Source organism: Somniosus microcephalus, chromosome 10 (genome assembly GCF_052327205.1).
Source record: "Somniosus microcephalus isolate GS21.2 chromosome 10, FLI_Smic_1.0, whole genome shotgun sequence".
In the NCBI taxonomy this organism is placed as follows: domain Eukaryota; kingdom Metazoa; phylum Chordata; class Chondrichthyes; order Squaliformes; family Somniosidae; genus Somniosus; species Somniosus microcephalus.
In genome coordinates, this window is record NC_140996.1 from 158751609 (window position 1) to 158769756 (window position 18148).

An 18148-nucleotide genomic window follows, 5' to 3' on the forward strand; every position below is an offset into this window, starting at 1 on the left:
AGTACTGGACAGCAAGGGTGCATATTTCAATGTTAATAATCTCAATGCAATTTGGTTTGGTGCGCTGGTTAACATGCTCATAAAAAAATCCTATGTGTGCTAGTTTAACAAAGTCACTAACATTTAAAACAAAGAGCATTCAGTGGAATTTCAACCCTAATGATGTTTTTTGGACAAAGATCTTAGATGAAAAAGTTACAATAACGTAGTGATACCATTTCCATAGCTTTTTAAAAACATTGTGATCTTTCATGAAATATGATTTTCTTAATGATGTGACAATTAAAAAAATGTATAAAATGTAATTTATGCTTTTTAAAAACTGAAAGCACATCCTAGAAAATAAACTACATATTGGAGAATAATGAATACCATTTACATTGGATTTATGAGAATGACTATCACGGCTTCGAGTTACTGAATCATTCTTACTCACAAATTACATTTATTACTTCTTATTAAGTTTGTATTATTGGATCCCCTTATAAATGCAAGTTGTTATTGTTGTTGTATTATGTTCGTTTTAAAAACAAAACATCCTTTTATAAGGGGATCTAATTCTTATTCATACCTTACATCTGCAGAACAAAATTCAAAATAATCATGCGTAGGTAGTGGATGCAGTTGTTCCTCTAGCTGTGCTTTGGTTAGGTTAGGAGGTAAACGTCGAATCACCACCTGTAAATATACAAATGAAGGGATGAGAGGATTTACCAGGAAGTACAACATTCATAAGATAATTATGGATAAGGAAGACCATTCCTCCCATCTTAGTTCATTCATCCAGAGAGATCCTAAAGGCAACCCATTATCACATCCAATTGTTTCTTAAATGATTCTAGGTTTTTTGTCTACTACTCGATCAGAAAATATGCTCCACATATACAAAAGAGATACAAGGGTAAAACATCCCAGAATGCTGGTGGTTATATCATCAGATTGTTAAGAACTTGAGTCATGGGCCTGTTCCTTGATTTTTATCTGGCTTTGCGAAGTGTTTTGTTATGCTTTAAGATTATAAGAAAACATGTCCATCAAGAAAAAAGCCATCAAGGCTACACATCATCCACGATCCATTTTTCTGAGCCTGATATTGTGTCAAGATAAATGCAGATTTGCATATGTTTTGCCCAATAGTAAAGCGAATTCTGCAATGCACTTGAGGATCTGTGAAGGGGAGTTCTTGAATGGATCATCTGCACAAGGGATTATGCTCCAGATTTGATACCAGGTTACATGGATGGTGCAGCCAAAGGACAATGTCAAAATTTAAAAACTTTGGGAAATAAATCTTCTGTTCTCAAAATGACCTAAAGTCAATAAAACGTTTTTAAAAAAAAGCACTAAGTTACTTAGACAGCTTTTTGTGGCTTCTTCTTTAGGATGAATATTTAAATAGTGGGTTTGGTGAGACTAATCCATAAAAGTTGCATAAAATATAGTTTGCGAAAGGTTTTCTGCTATTCAGCAGTGTCAATGCAAGACAATGGATACACCACACAGTGACATCAGACTGATGCCAAAGCAACTCAAGTGGGCCGAAATATTGTAAGAGTGCTGTGGCAAAATAGAAACGCAATTAAGTGAATGTGGTAGCATGGATAGGAAGTTAGGTAAAGGACAAAAAATAGGGAGTCCTGGTTAATAGATGTTTTTCAGACTGGAGAGATGTAAACAGCAGTACCCATCAGGGTCAGTGTTAGGGCCATTGCTGTTCTCAATAAATGATCTGAACCTGGATACAGGGGCTACAATGTCAAAGTTTGCAAAGTCTAAGACTGGAATTTTGAGAAGGGTTTGGGGCGGGGGGCTCCGAGGTGGTCGGAAAACCTGGGAGGCCGGGTTTCCCCACAGGTCCTGCCAACTGTAATGGCAGGGCCTGATTTGCATGCGAGGCCTCGGTTTCCTGCCCGCAGCCAGCCAGATTGAGAGGAAGAGAAGATTGTGGCCGGCCGGCCTCAGCATCAGTGAAACCCGTCCACATGCAGTTAAAAACAAAATGGAGGTTAAAAAAAGGTCTTCCAGCCTCATTATATTTAAATTGACGTTCCGCCCCCTGGGGGCAAGTTGGTCGCCCGCCCCCATCTTGTCTTCATTAAAACCGGAAGTAGGTGGGTTGGAGGTGGAATCAGGTCGGGAACCCATTTTTAATAATTTAACTACCTGCACCCTCCAAACACACTCGTTTTTTTAAGGTTATAAAGCCCCCCCCTAAGTGACTCCAGGAGGACATAGGTTACCAGATTGGGTAGATAATTGTCATGTGAAATTTAATACAGAAAAATGTGAGGTGATCTATTTTTGTTCCAAAATCTAGAACAAAAATGCACTATGTGGCAAAATTAAAATAGAACAGCAGACTCAGGGGTTCAGATACCTCAATCCTTAAAAGTGGGAGAGCAGATACATAAAGCTGTAAAAAGAAAAGCATACGAGATCCTAGGTTTTATATATAGGGAAATAGAGAACAAAAGCAAAGAGGTATGCTAAACCTATACAAGTCACAGTTAGGATAGTGCCCAGTTTTCTGAGATCTCTCTGACCGATCTTAATTGCTATACTGGGCCGACGGGGTGTGACTGCCTGTTCGTTGAGTTTGACAAGATTTTCGGAATGAACCTCCTGTCCATGCAAGAGAATCTGTGGTTCTTTTCATTAAACTAAAGAGGTGAACTGATATAGGTTTTCAGAACTATGAAAGGTTTTGACAAAGTAAATAGAGGTCGGTGAGCTGGTAACAAGAGGGTATAAATTTCAAATCATCACCAAACCAATGAAGGAGGATAGCAGAATTTTTTTTTTGTACAGAGGATTGTTAGGATGTGGAATGCCCCACCAGAAAATTAAATAGGGAGAAGAGAGAACAATGTAAATACTTTATTCAGATTCACAATATTTTCTGCTAAAAGGGAATTTAAATCTTGGGGTGAGTAAAAATAACATACTTCTACAGTCCTCTGTAGTTTCTTTTTAAAATGAAAAGAAAAAGTTATTTACCAGGTGCAGCATTGAATCCTGACTATCTATTTATTGCAGTGCAGCGCTGCAACATTGAGAATTGAGAGTTTATTTTGTATAAGGTCTTTACAGACCACTCTTTGTCAGTTAGTTAATTTCCTACCCTTTGTCTGAACCAGGGCAGTGGTGACAGTGGGTGTGGGGGGTCCAAAAGCCCAAGAACAGTTTGTAACAAGACCACAAACAAAATAACCCCACTGTTCTCAGTATGTTAAAACAAAAATATTGGGGCAGACTTTGCAGTCGGTGGCGTACCTACGGAGTATGCCGCCAGCATCCGAATAGAATACAAACTTACTTGATGGGGACCCTCCTTCCGACGCTGCATACTCAAGGGCAGCATAATGGCCCACGGATCCCAGGGGCGCAGCATGTGCGGAAACGTAGCTAGGATCACATGGGCCTGGTGCTCCAATCAGTACACCGAAGGGAAAGTGCCTACCTCCAATACTGGCAACGTTCTTTATATTGCATTTCATCCAACGTTATATTTTTTTTTTTACAGAATTATCTGCAATTGGATGTTTTTTCAGAGTAATTATAAGGACTAGGAGAATAGTTCCAAAATGACACACTCTCTCTCTTTCACATACACACAGACCCACCTAAAAAAAAATTGGGAATTAATTCTTAAATGTAATTTAGGAATTAGAGTTCTGATAATCATTCAAGCTCTGTGAAATTTCATATAAAATACATTTATAAGTGGAAATATCTGACAGTATTAACATGGACGGCTGATACAAACATAAGTATAACATAGTCCAAACAAAGTTCTGAAAAATCTGTACATTAATCATTGGAGGTGTTTCGGACAGTTCTACAATTCATTGCATCACATTCCAGAGCTAATAGAATGGGTAACTGTCTCTATCTAATCCCCTTACGCTAACGTAAACAGGCCCAGCACCGTTTTCATCAGTCGTAAAATTTTCGTATGGCATTGCTGGGCATTTAGCCCAACTCTGCACCAGCAATTGGGATTTATAAGGGGGAGCGGATGATCTGTCAAGTCGTAACTTGACAAATCACAAGTTTGTGATTTAGCGCATGCGCGAATGCCGAACTAGCGGTCCATTTCAAAGGCGGTATGATGGCGTACTGAGAGTACGCCGTCATACCCACCGTAAATTCTGACCTAATAAAGTGCTGATATAGGAGTAAGTGTCCATCATTTCTTGTATTCACACCTACATAAGCTCTTTTCAGAAGCCACTGCTCCAATTCAATTTTCTCCAGCACCTTTTTCTCATGTGATCTGCTTGATGACATCTTCAGTAAGCAGCAGGTAGTAACCCCAATGTAAACTTGGATTTGGCAAGTTTGGCTGTCAAAAAACATTTTTTTTAAACTGGGTCCTCCTGGAGCTGACTTAGCAAACTGGGCAAGTATTAGGATTGCTGTTATCGGTGCTGCATGCATCGGGAGCCTGCAGTTGTAGCATAAAAGCAACCTATTCAAGCTTCCACTAAATTGCTTAGTTAATTCTGCTGGTGGGTTACCAACACTTTTTAAACGCATAAATATGTACATACACAATATACATGTCTAACATTATGAGAAAAAAAATACTGCAGGTGCTGGAAATCTGAAATATAAACATAAAATGCCAATGTAGCAGTAAAAGAGGTAGTAGTGATACTGGATAGGATAAAAAAAAAATAAAAGACGGAGGTACTTAAAAGGTTGGCAGCACTGAAAAGTAGATGGGATGCATCCTAAGTTACTGAAGGAAGGGTGAAAATTATGGAGGCGCTGGCCACAATCTTCCAATCCTCTTCAGATATGGGAGTGGTACCAGAGGATTGCAAATGTTATACCCTTGTTTAAAAAAGGGGAGAGGGATAAATCTGGCAACTACAGGCCAGTCAGCCTAATGTCGGTGGTGGGGAAACTTTTAGAGACAATAATCCAGGACAAAATTAATTGGCATTTGGAAAAGTATTGGCTAATAAATTAAAGTCAATGCGGATTTGTTAAACTTGACTAACTTGATTGAGTTCTTTGATGAAGTGAGGGAGAGGGTTGATGAAAGTAGTGCAGTTGATGTTATGTGCATGGACTTTCAAAAGGCATTTGACAAAATACCACATAATAGACTTGTTAGCAAAATTAAAGCCCATGGAATTTAAAGGGACAGTGGGAGCATGGATACAAAATTAGTTAAGGGACAGAAATGAGAGAGTAGCGGTGAACTATTGTTTTTCATACTGGAGGGAAGTATACAATGGTATTCTCCAGGGTTTGGTATTTGGACCACTGCTCTTTTTGATATATATTAAATGTACTAGACTTGGGTATACCGGGCATAATTTCAAAGTTTGTAGATGACACAAAACTCAGAAATGTAGTAAATAATGAAGAGGATAGTAAGAGACTTCAGGAGGGCATAGACAGAATGGGGAAATGGGCAGACACATGGCAGATGAAATTCAACAGAGAAGTGTGAAGTGATACATTTTGGTAGGAAGAATGAAAGAATGAGGATAGGCAATATAAACTAAATGGTACAATTCTAAAAGGGGTGCAGGAACAGAGAGACCTCGGGTGTAAGTACACACATTTTTGAAGGTGGCAGGACAAGTTGAGAAGGCTGATAAAAAAGCATATGGGATCCTTGGCTTTATTAATAGAGGCATGGCTTTATTCTTCTTCTTTCATATGGTAGTAGCAAAGCAAGTCAAATGTCAATATCTAAGCTGGATATCCAGGCCAAAGCTTCTGGTGTAACAGTGTGGATATCTTGTAGGCTGCCTGCAAATTTCCTCTGAGGGCAGTGCTCAATGATGTGCTCCAGGGTCTGATTAGGAGCTCCACAGTCGCATGATGGGGATACTTTAATCTTCCATCTATGGAGAAGGTGGCAGCATCTTCATGACCAGTTCTGAAGCGGTTGATGGTTGTCCACGGTTTGCGAGGAAGGTTTGATCCTTCAGGTTGTACTGTGGGGTCCTCCATAAGGAATCCATTCCGTTATGTCGCAGTTTTTTAAAGCATTTCGCTATCGGTCATTGAAGCTGAGGGGAGATTGCTGAAGGGCTTCGGTGACGGTCCAAAATGGCCTTCTAGATTGGAGATGGGTTGGTGATAGGTTGTTCAAGTCGGCCTGGATCGGCATGTCTTTGCTGGTGTAGCGGTTGTATTCTCTGGAGACTGGCTTTATTAATAGAGGCAAAAGCAAAGAAGTTATGCTAAACCTTTATAAAATTAGTTAGGCCTCAGCTGGAGTATTGTCTCCAATGCTGGGCACCACACTTTAGGATGGATGTCAAGGCCTTAGAAAGGGTGCAGAAGAGATTTACTAGAATGGTACCAGGAATGAGGAACTTCAGTTATGTAGAGAGACTGGAGAAGCTGGGGTTGTTCTCCCTAGAGCAGAAAAGGTTAAGAGGAGATTTGATAGAGGTGTTCAAAATCATGAACGGCTTTGATAAAGAGTAAATAAGGAGAAACGGTTGAGTGGCAGAAGGGTCGGTAACCAGAGGATACAGATTTAAGATGATTGGCAAAAGAACCAGAGGGCACATGAGGAAACATTTTTTTACGCAGGGAGTTGTTCATTGAGGAGGCCAGCCAGGAGTGCGTTGAAATAGTCAAGTCTAGAGGTAACAAAGGCATGGATGAGGTTTTCAGCAGCAGATGAACTGAGGCAAGGGCAGAGTAATTGGCAAAGAACCAGAGGTGACATGAGGAAAACATTTTTCATACAGAAAGTTGTTAGGATCTGGAATGCATTGCCTGAAAGGGTGGGGGAAGCAGATTCAATTGTAACTTTCAAAAGGGGATTGGATAAATATTTGAAGGGAAAAATTTACAGGGCTATGGGGAAAGAGCAGGGGAGTGGGACTAACTGGGTAGCTCTACCAAAGAGCTGTCCAGGCACGATGGGCCAAATGGCCTCCTTCTGTGCTGTATCTATGTATAATTCTATGGGTATCATTCTATGATTCTATGAAAATGCTGGAAACACTCAGCGGGTAAGGCATCTATGGAGAAACCTAGGGTTAACGTTACTGTTGAAAGGCCTTTTGTCATCAACAATATCATGCACAAATTTTGTTCGAGCTATGGTGCAATTTGTTGCAACCAAACTAATGGCCCAAAAGGGCATTAGCTGCGAGAACACAGCTCAAGTTTTGAACAGATTAGGAATCAGTGAAAGGTGTGAATATCTCTGTGACAATGAAACAGTACAGATAAATATTGAACAAAAAGCAAAATACTGCAGATGCTGAAAATCTGAAACAGAAGCAGAAAAACACTCGTAGGTCAGGAAGCATCTGCTAAGAGAACAAAAACAAAAAAACAAAAATCGGCATTTCGGGCCTTCCTCAGAACTGGACGATGTAACAGATGAACAGCATTTAAAAAGGAACAGAACAAAATGTGGGGAAGGAGGGACTGCTCAAGGACCACACACAGAGGAAAAGAAACATAATGACCTATGTTAGGTGGAGAACAGAAGATGAAAGCAGCGGCAGCAGCGAGAGGATAAAGAGCGGTCCAAGAGCAGACCTGAATTAAAGCAGTGGCAGCGGCGAGAGGATAAAGAGCGGCCTGAGAGCGGACCTGAATTAAATCAGCGGCAGGAGGATAAAGAGCGGCCCGAGAGCGGACCTGAATTAAATCAGCGGCAGCAGCAAGGGGATAAAGAGCGGCCCGAGAGCTGACCTGAATTAAAGCAGCGGCAGCGGCGAGAGGATAAAGAGCAGCCCGAGAGTGGAGCTGAATTAAAGCAGCAGCAGCAGCGAGAGGATAAAGAACGGCCCGAGAGCGGAGCTCAATTAAAGCAGCGGCAGAGCGAGGCTCCGATTCAAAACAACATCAAATAGTGATGTCATAGGGGAGCAGGTAGGTGATTGATTGGTGAGTATTACAGCTCTTTTTTGCTCTCTAAATTAGGGAAGGCGGTTAAGTTAAGAGCTGAGAAGCTGTAACTTGCTGGTACTTATTAAATTAACAAACTAAATAAAATAATCAAACAATAAACCTAAAATATCAATTAAATAAAATCTTTAACGAATAAATTAATAAATAAAACAAGGTTAGAAATGGCAGGGCAGGAGGTGTGTCGTAACTGCAGCATGCGAGAGTCTGTGGAGAGCATCGCGATCTCGAGCAACCACATCTGCAGTGAGTGCCTGTAACTCGAGGAACTTTGGCTCAGAATTGTTGAGCTGGTGTACGAGCTGCAGACACTGCGATGTATCATGGAGGGGGAGAGTTACCTGGACACTTTGTTCCAGGAGGCAGTCACACCCATTAGGTCAAGTAGTACTTTAGAGTTCGTCAGTGGTCAGGGACAGGAGGGTGTGACTGCAAGTCAGGAAGGTATGGGGACCCAAGATGTAGTGATGAAATAGCCTTAGCCCTGGACCTTGTCCAACAGGTACGAGGTACTTTCTACCTGTATGGATGAGGAAAAGTACTGCTGGGAGGATGGGCAAACTGCCACGGGACTGTGGTACATGGGGCCATCCAAGTGGGGGGGGAAGAAGGAAGGAATGTGGTAGTAGTAGGCGACAGTATAGTCAGAGTGATAGATACTGTCCTCTGCAGCCGCGAAAGAGAGTCCAGAAGGCAGTGTTGCCAGGGTTAAGGATATCTCCTCGCGGCAAGAAATATAAAAGCAGATTGTAAGAGTTTCTACAAGTAGGTAAAAAGGAAAAGAGTAGCAAAAGTAAACGTTGGTCCCTTAGAGGCTGAGACAGGAGAAATTATTATGGGGAATAAGGAAATGGCAGAAATGTTAAACAAATATTTTTAATCACAGTAGAAGACACAAAAAGCATATGGTGGGGAACCAAGAGTTTAATGATGGTGATGAACTTAACGTAATTAATATAATTAGAGAAAAAGTACTAGAGAAACTAATGGGACTAAAAGCCGACAAATCCCCTGGACCTGACGGCCTGCAACCTAGGGTTCTAAAAGAGGTGGCTGAAGAGATCATGGATGCAATGATTTTGATCTTCCAAAATTCCCTAGATTCTGGAATAAACCCAGCGGATTGGAAGGTCGCAAGTGTAACACCGCTATTCAAGAAAGGAGGGAAGAGAAAAAAAACAGAACTACAGGCCAGTTAGCCTGACACCAGTCGTCGGGAAAATGCTGGAATCCATTGTTAAGGGAGTGGTATCAAGTCACTTAAAAAATCATAACATGATTAGGCAGAGCCAACATCGTTTTATGAAGGGGAAATTGTGTTTGACAAATTTATTAGAGTATTTTGAGGATGTAACTAGCAGGGTAGATAAAGGGGAACCAGTGGATGAAGTATACAGGAAACTTTGTGCTATCCGGCACCGACGGGACCGAGCTGTTGCCGTCCCATTAAAACTGCCGGACAAACCAGCGCTAATGTTGAAACATACGGAGATTTTGAGATCTGTATCTGGCAACAAACCCTGTTGCTTCTAAACAGTCGGCCGTACCTTGCAAGCGTCTCTGTAGCTTAGCAACAGCTTCAGCGAGACCTTGCAGAGCCTGACTGGTGGAAAAAAAGCAACGAAAAGAAAAAAAACTTAACAAAACGGCTCCTGATTTTTGCCGGTGCTCGAGCATTCCGGACAGTTAACCTCCGGATAAACCAAAGTTTCCTGTATTTGGATTTCCAAAAGGCATTCAATACGGTTCCATGTAAAAGGTTACTACACAAGATTAGGGCTTATGGGGTTGGGGTAATATAGCAGCATGGATAGAGGATTGGTTAATGGACAGAAAACAGAGAGTAGGGATACACGGATCTTTTTCAGGTTGGCAGGCTGTAAGTAGTGGGGTGCCACAAGGATTAATGTTGGGGGCTCAGCTATTTACAATCTGTATTAATGACCTAGATGAAGGGACTGAGTGTAATGTATCCAAGTTTGCTGATGATACAAAGCAAGGTGGGACAGTAAGCTGTGAGGAGAACACAAAGAGTCTGCAAAGGGATATAGATAGACTAAGTGAGTGGGCAGTAAGTTGGCAGATGGAGTATAATGTAGGGAAAAGTGAGGTTATTCACTTTGGTAGGAAGAATAGAATAACAGAATATTTTTTAAATGTTGAGAAACTTTCAAATGTTTGTGTTGAGAGAGATTTGGGTGTCCTCGTGCAAGAAACACAGAAAGCTAGCATGCAGTTACAGCAAGCAATAAGGAAGGCAAATGGCATGTTGGCCTTTATTGCAAGGGGGTTGGAATACAAGAGTAAGGAAGTCTTGCTACAATTGTACAGGACCTTGATTAGACCACACCTGGAGTACTGTGCACAGTTTTGGTCTCCTTATCTAAGGAAGGGTATTCTTGTCTTGGATTCGGTACAACTAAGGTTCAGTAGATTGATTCTTGGGATGAGAGGGCTGTCCTATGATGAGAGAGTGTGTAGAATGGGCCTGTATTCTCTAGAGATTAGAAGAATGAGAGGTGATCTCATTGAAACATACAAGATTTTGAAGGGGATGGACAGGGTAGATGCTGAGAGGTTGTTTCCCCTGGCTGGAGTGTCTAGAACTAGGGGGCATAGTCTCAGGATAATGGCTAGGCCATAATAGACCGAGATGAGGAGGAATTTCTTCACTCAGAGGGTTGTGAATCTTTGGAATTCTCTGCCCTAGAGGGCTGTGAATGCTGAGTCTTTGAGTATATTCAAGGCTGAGATAGATAGATTTTTGGACTCTCGAGGAATCAAGGGATATGGAGATTGTCACGCTGTAACACCCCCCTGCTGCCAGTGGCGGTGCTGTACCTCAGGTGACATGTTTACATACAGTCTCCATTATAGATGTGGGCACAGGTATTTAGAATAGGAAAAAGTTGAGTGTGTTCAGATATTTTGAGTGTATTTGTGTATATGTAGGATATACAGATATATAATCCCGTACAGATTACATGAAGTAGGACCGCTGTAAGTATGGGGCTCTGATCCCAGCTCTCTGATAGCTTGTCAAAGGGAGAATGGTACAGGTGGTTTTAGACTGTAGTTATACTGCCACCTGGTGCCAAGTGCTTTTAGATGTGCAGAAAAGCTCAGGAGACTGCCAGGCCCACTTAAGCTGTCAGCCCTCACCCCCAGGGAGACTTAGTTCTCACAGAATGCAATGCATCCTCACTTTTAGAATTATCAGTGATCTGATCAATCTGGAACAAGCTCCCTAGACAGTGGGAGCAATAGCATTGATTCATTCAAATGCAAGTTAGTTTTCTTTCAGTGAATAACATTTTGGGACACAGTATGTGAATAGTTTGAGGCATGATATGTGGTGAGTGTAGTGTGCTCGGGAGGGACAGCTGACTTTGGACCTATGGCAACCTCCTGTGCTGTACGAGGACAGATTGGATAGGCTGGGGTTGTTTTCTTTGGAACAGGAGGCTGAGGGGAGATTTAATTGAGGTGTATAAAATTGAGGGGCCTAGATAGAGTGGCCAGGAAGGACCTGTTTCCCTTAGCAGAGAGGTCAATAACCAGGGGGCAGAGATTTAAAGTAATTGGTAGAAGGATTAGAGGGGAGTCGAGAACTTTTTTCACCCCGAGGGTGGTGGGGGTCTAGAACTCACTGCCTGAAAGGGTGGTAGAGACAGAGACCCTCATCACATTTAAAAAGTACTTGGATAGGCGCTTGAAGTGCTGTAACCTACAAGGCTACGGACCAAGAGCTGTAAAGTTGGGTTAGGCTGGATTGGTTTTTTTTGTCCAGCACGGACATGATGGGCTGAATGGCCTCCTTCTGTGGCTTAAGTTTCTATGAGCGGGAAATTGGAGTGGAAGTCAATAATCAGCCATGATCTTATTGAATGGCGGAACAGGTTTGAGGGGCCGTATGGCCTACTCCTGCTCTTATTTCTTATTTCTTTCTTAAATTGCATGAGACAAAAGGAGGTATAATTAGAGAAATAAAACTCATATACAGGACACAGAGAGCATATGAATAGCTAAAGAGGTATAGTTAATTAGAATGGGAAGCATGAAAAACTGGCAAAGCAGAGCAGACAGAGGAGTCTGTTAGAAGAAAAATGCAGGTTGACACCAAGGGTAAAGAGCACGGGGGCCGGGGGGGGGGGGGGGGGGGGGTGCAGTCCCCGCCCAAACCAACACGTTCCATCCCCCATATGCCAGCACACCCATGCTATGTTGCCAACACCTATTGCCAGAGAAAAAATAAGAGCTACAGTTAAATTCTGAAGTTGGTAACGTCAATGTTAAGGCCTTAAGATGCCAAATAGAAAGATGAGGTGAGCTACATATTGACCTATACCATCTTGTTTACATTTTGCAACCAAAGGTAGGTGGTTGGCACACAATAAGAGTGGAACTAGAATGGGTAGAAGCATGAAATGCATTCTTGATTGCAGAGCTAGACATTTTCAAGAAGGTTGTGAAAATGTTATCTTTGCAGTGATTCACCAAGCTACATGAGAAAAACTGAGTATTTGAAAAGGTTAGACTGATTTCAGTGTTTTTTCTGACAGAGATCCATGCTGTTTGCTTGACAGCATTTACAAACATACGAACAATGACAGGAAAAGACCATCTGGTCCATCCAGCCTGTCCCATACAATTGTGATACCTTGTGTTACAATATATACACTCCCCCCTCAAACCATGTGATCTCCTGGGAGAGGAGAATGTGTTACAATATATACACTCCCCGCCCCCCCCCCCCCAAACCATGTGATCTCCTGGGAGAGGAGAATGTGTTACAATATATACACTCTCCCTCCCTCCCCCCCCCCAAACCATGTGATCTCCTGGGAGAGGAGAAAAGTGTTACAATATATACACTCCCCCCCAAACCATGTGATCTCCTGGGAGAGGAGAATGTATTACAATATATACACTCCCTCCCTCCCCCCCCAAACCATGTGATCTCCTGGGAGAGGAGAATGTATTACAATATACACTCTCCCTCCCTCCCTCTCTGCCCCCCCCAAACCATGTGATCTCCTGGGAGAGGAGAATGTATTACAATATATACACTCTCCCTCCCTCCCCCCCCAAACCATGTGATCTCCTGGGAGAGGAGAATGTATTACAATATATACACTCCCCCCCAAACCATGTGATCTCCTGGGAGAGGAGAATGTGTTACAATATATACTCTCCTTCCCTCCCTCTCTGCCCCCCCCAAACCATGTGATCTCCTGGGAGAGGAGAATGTATTACAATATATACACTCTCCCTCCCTCCCCCCCCAAACCATGTGATCTCCTGGGAGAGGAGAATGTGTTACAATATACACTCTCCCTCCCTCCCTCTCTGCCCCCCCCCAAACCATGTGATCTCCTGGGAGAGGAGAATGTATTACAATATATACACTCTCCCTCCCTCCCCCCCCCCCCAAACCATGTGATCTCCTGGGAGAGGAGAATGTATTACAATATATACACTCTCCCTCCCTCCCCCCCCAAACCATGTGATCTCCTGGGAGAGGAGAATGTATTACAATATATACACTCTCCCTCCCTCCCCCCCCCCCCCAAACCATGTGATCTCTTGGGAGAGGAGAATGCGTTACAATATATACACTCTCCCTCCCTCCCCAAACCATGTGATTTCCTGGGAGAGGAGAATGTGTTACAATATATACACTCTCTCTCCCTCCCTCCCCCCCCAAACCATGTGATTTCCTGGGAGAGGAGAATGTGTTACAATATATACACTCCCCCCCCCCTCCCCCCCCAAACCATGTGATCTCCTGGGAGAGGAGAATGTGTTACAATATATACACTCTCCCTCCCTCCCTCCCCCAAACCATGTGATCTCCTGGGAGAGGAGAATGTGTTACAATATATACACTCTCCCTCCCCCCCCCCTCCCAAACCATGTGATTTCCTGGGAGAGGAGAATGTGTTACAATATATACACTCTCCCTCCCCCCCCCCCCAAACCATGTGATCTCCTGGGAGAGGAGAATGTGTTACAATATATACACTCTCCCTCCCCCCCCCTCCCAAACCATGTGATTTCCTGGGAGAGGAGAGTGTGTTACAATATATACACTCTCCCTCCCCCCCCCCTCCCAAACCATGTGATTTCCTGGGAGAGGAGAATGTGTTACAATATATACACTCTCCCTCCCTCCCCCCCCCCCCCAAACCATGTGATCTCCTGGGAGAGGAGAAAAGTGTATGCCACAGTTTTACAATGTTCAAAATCTTTAATAGTCTGGAACATCCCATTTAGACAGAAGAGTTCTGAAATAGATAAAGCATTTTCATCCAAATATTCTTCATATATTTTCACTGCTAAAATTCTCCAAATCATGATGAATAAACATTTTTCTGCACATCAATTTGAACCAATTCCTGAAAACAATAATGTGGTAATTAGGAACACAAGAACAGGAGTAGGCCATTCAACCCCACGACCCTGCTTCACCATTCAATTAGATCATGGCTGATCTGAATCTCAACTCCATTATCCTGCCTTTGCTCTATATCCCGATATCCTTATCTAACAAATATCTATCTATCTCAGCCTTGAAAGTGCCAATTGTCCAAACATCCATAGCCTTTTGGGGGCAGAAATTCCCAGAGCTTTACTACCCTTTGTGTGAAAATTGCTTCCTGATTTTGCTCCTAAATGATCTGGCTCTAATTTTAAGATTGTCCCCTTGTTCTTGATTCCCCCACCAGAGGAAATAATATCTCCATATTTACACTATCATTTTAAACACCTCAAATTCACTAACTTCATTAAGTGGCAGCACTTAGATAGCAAAATACTGCGGATGCTGGAAATCTGAAATAACAACAGAAAATGCTGGAAATACTCAGCAGGCCAGGCAGCATCTGTGGAGAGAGAAACAGAGTTAACGTTTCAGGTCTGGGACCCTTCATCAGTTCTGATGAAGGGTCCCAGACCCGAAACGTTAACTCTGTTTCTCTCTCCACGGTTGCTGCCTGGCCTGCTGAGTATTTCCAGCATTTTCTGTTGTTATTTCAGCACTTAGATAGATCTGTTCTTGCATTATGGAAACTATGTTACTGTTTTGCATTAAAGAGATTGGATATTTCTTCAAAAGCATTTAACTTGTTATTCAGTTGCTTATTTCTTTAGAAAATCAGTAAGTGAGATGAAAAGTAAAATGAAAAATTTAAGAATGCTTCAATAAAAGTATTATGGTTGCAAAACAAGAATCAATGTTCATTAAAAAAAAATTGTACAAAGACTGCAACTCAGTGTAATTTTCAAACCTATTGGTATTAGTATTGTATTGAAAGCAATAAACACCCTAAAATGATTCAGAATTTTGAGAAAGAAATCAGAAAATATATATATATATATACACAAAAACTAAAAAGGGAACAGTATTCTTAAAATATCTCCTGGAGATCTTTTAAATGTTACACTTTTATTAAAAAAATCCATAAAATAAAATTAATAAAAAATGGCAATCACTATAATAAAACGTTTAAACCATAATTATTTTAAAAAACAAAATTAAAACTATTTCCATTTGTTTCCCAAAGTAGAATTTAAAACAGTATTCAGTGTGTTAATAAAAAGTGTATCAATGAAAAACCTGTGACTAACCTCCATGGGGAAGAGGCACTGTCTCCAATTTGACTTGGCTACTGATGAAAGATAGAACTAAGTCAAGCCTCTGTGGTGCACTCCTATAGATGAGTCTGGCAGATCTGCAGTACTGATCATCATATATTTAAAGTAGAGTACTTGATGAACAGTTTATACACCAGTATAACTTTGTTCAAGTGACATGTAAATATTGCCATGTAGTGGTTGAACACATCATAGAATCTCACAACTAAATTTCTTCCTGCAGGTTGTCATCACACGTCCATCTGCAACAACTGCACCTACAACTAGTTTGCCAATCTATAAGTTTACAAACAAATCATGCATTAAGCAACATTTGTTTGTCTACAAATAACTAATAAATGTCTTAGGGAAGTTTAACGTTACGTGCAACGCATTGACACCTTCAATGAATAAGCGCACTTTTAGCTCAAATGCTCTTAAAACATTGGTGAAAACAGAAAATATTTTAAATTAAAAAATGGGAGAATACAATTTTCCATGTAATGAATAACCCGCGCTAACGAAATCACAGCGATGCGACTTTAAAGCGTGCCATGTGAGACGACGAAAATTACGGGATCATTAATCGTGGAAAAAATGGAATTCTCCCGTTTTTTTCCTAAAAAGGGAATTTCACCACATCAAAGTAACTGAATTTAAAAATAGCCACAAGCCGTCCCGTGTCGCATGATTTATGATCACAGAAATGTAATACGTAAATGCACCTATAGTTATGATGATGACGGTTTTGAAGCCAGTTTATAATAAACATAAAAAAGAACAATGCACATTTCCCCCATATGATTCGTTGAAACATTTCTGCACCATCAATCTAGAGGATATGGATGCCTACGCTGTGCATCACACCATGATAAAGAACGGCCGGCTATTAATGAGCAGGTTGCAAACCAAAAGAACGGAACAGCATTGAGGCTCCGCGTGCTGTCATTGTGGTTCAGGTTGGCTCGCGAGCCGTCAATCATCGTGAGCGTTCGCTTCATTCCCGTTATGATTTTAACTCTCACATCACCATGGAGACCCCGTAACGCTCTCGACGAAAAAACGGTTCGTGCGTGCTCGAGGAAAGAAAGCGAGCAGCGGGCCCACACCTTAGTGAGCACCTCCTTTTTCTCCTCTTTCTCTTTCCGTTTCTCGCCTTCCTCTCTGTCTCTGAACTGGATCTCCACCCGCCGCTCTCGCCCCTTGTTCTCTTTCTCTTCTTTCATTCCGCAGACGCGCTCTCTCTCTCACGCTCAACCTCTCGCTTCACGGCTAAAGTGCCACGTCTCGCGAGATCTCCCGCGCTCACACTCACACTCGACCTCGACCCCGCCCCCGGTCTTCATTGTTGCTCTCTGATTGGCTGCTTCTTAACGCCGTGCTGCCACCAAACTGCTGGCGCGGAGAAGCTGGGTAAAGACGCAGTGTGTGATGTCGTGCAGCTTCTACTGACAGGTTTCAGTATGGATATAACCAGCATGCTGCAATGTATGCACCTACCAACCTTATTTTAACTTTTATTAATGTAAAATACGCTCCTACGGAAAATATATTTGTGTCTTCTTCTCCGTGCAGTCTTTTGACAGTTACATTTACTGTTTAAAGGGGCCTCATCTTATAGACAACAAAGCAATGCAAATCAATATGGTGTTAAAAATAATTTGAAGATCTGAACATCAGCACAAAATGGTCAAATTTAGTAGGTATAACCAGTGTTGACGGGGAGGGGAATGAGTACACCTGGCACCGAGCTGGGATGGTGCGAAATTTATGAACAAAATTCATCGTAAGAACATAAGAAATGGGAGCAGGAGTAGGCCATTCAGCACTTCGAGCCTGCTCCGCCATTCAATAAGATCATGACTGATCTACCTCAACTCCACTTTCCCGCACTATCCCGATATCCCTTGGTTTCCTTAATATCCAAAAATCTATCGATCTCTGTCTTGAATATACTCAACAACTGAGCAACCACAGCCCTCTGGGGTAGAGAATTCCAAAGATTCACAACCTTTTGAGTGAAGAAATTTCTCCTCATCTCAGTCCTAAATGGATGACCCCTTAGCCTGAGACTGTGACCCCTAATTCTAGACTCCCCAGCCAGGGGAAACATCCAACATCTACCCTGTCAAGCCCTGTAAGAATTTTATACATTTCAATGAGATCCCCTCTCATTCTTATAAATTCTAAGGAATATAGGCTTAGCTTCCTCAATCTCTCCCCATAGGAAAATCCCCTCATCCCAGGAATCAGTCTGGTGAACCTTCATTGCACTCCTTCTAAGGCAAGTATATCCTTCCTTAGGTAAGGAGACCAAGACTGTACACAGTACTCCAGGTATGGTCTCACCAAGGCCCTATATAATTGCAGTAAGACTTCTTTACTCTTATACTCCAACCCTCTTGTAATAAAGGCTAACATACCATTTGCTTTCCTAATTGCTTGCTATACCTGCATGTTAACCGTCAGTGATTTGTGCACAGGGACACCAAGGTCCCTCTGAATACCAACATTTCCCAATCTCTCACCATTTAAAAAATAGTCTGCTTTTCTATTTTTCCTACCAAAGTAAATAACTTCACCTTTCTTCACATTATATTCCATTTGC

The 18148-nt window shown here is 42.0% G+C and overlaps 1 protein-coding gene across 1 annotated transcript in view; it reads right to left on the reverse strand.

Annotated features, from left to right (window-relative positions):
- Positions 1 to 16838, reverse strand: part of LOC147111796 (regulator of nonsense transcripts 3A-like) — a 56564-nt gene extending 39726 nt beyond the window's left edge. The window contains 2 exon segments of the mRNA XM_085998297.1: positions 572 to 678; positions 16566 to 16838. Of these exon segments, the coding sequence (XP_085854423.1) occupies positions 572 to 678; positions 16566 to 16766 (308 nt within the window). The 5' untranslated portion in view covers positions 16767 to 16838.
- Between the last annotated feature and the right edge of the window lie 1310 nt (positions 16839 to 18148).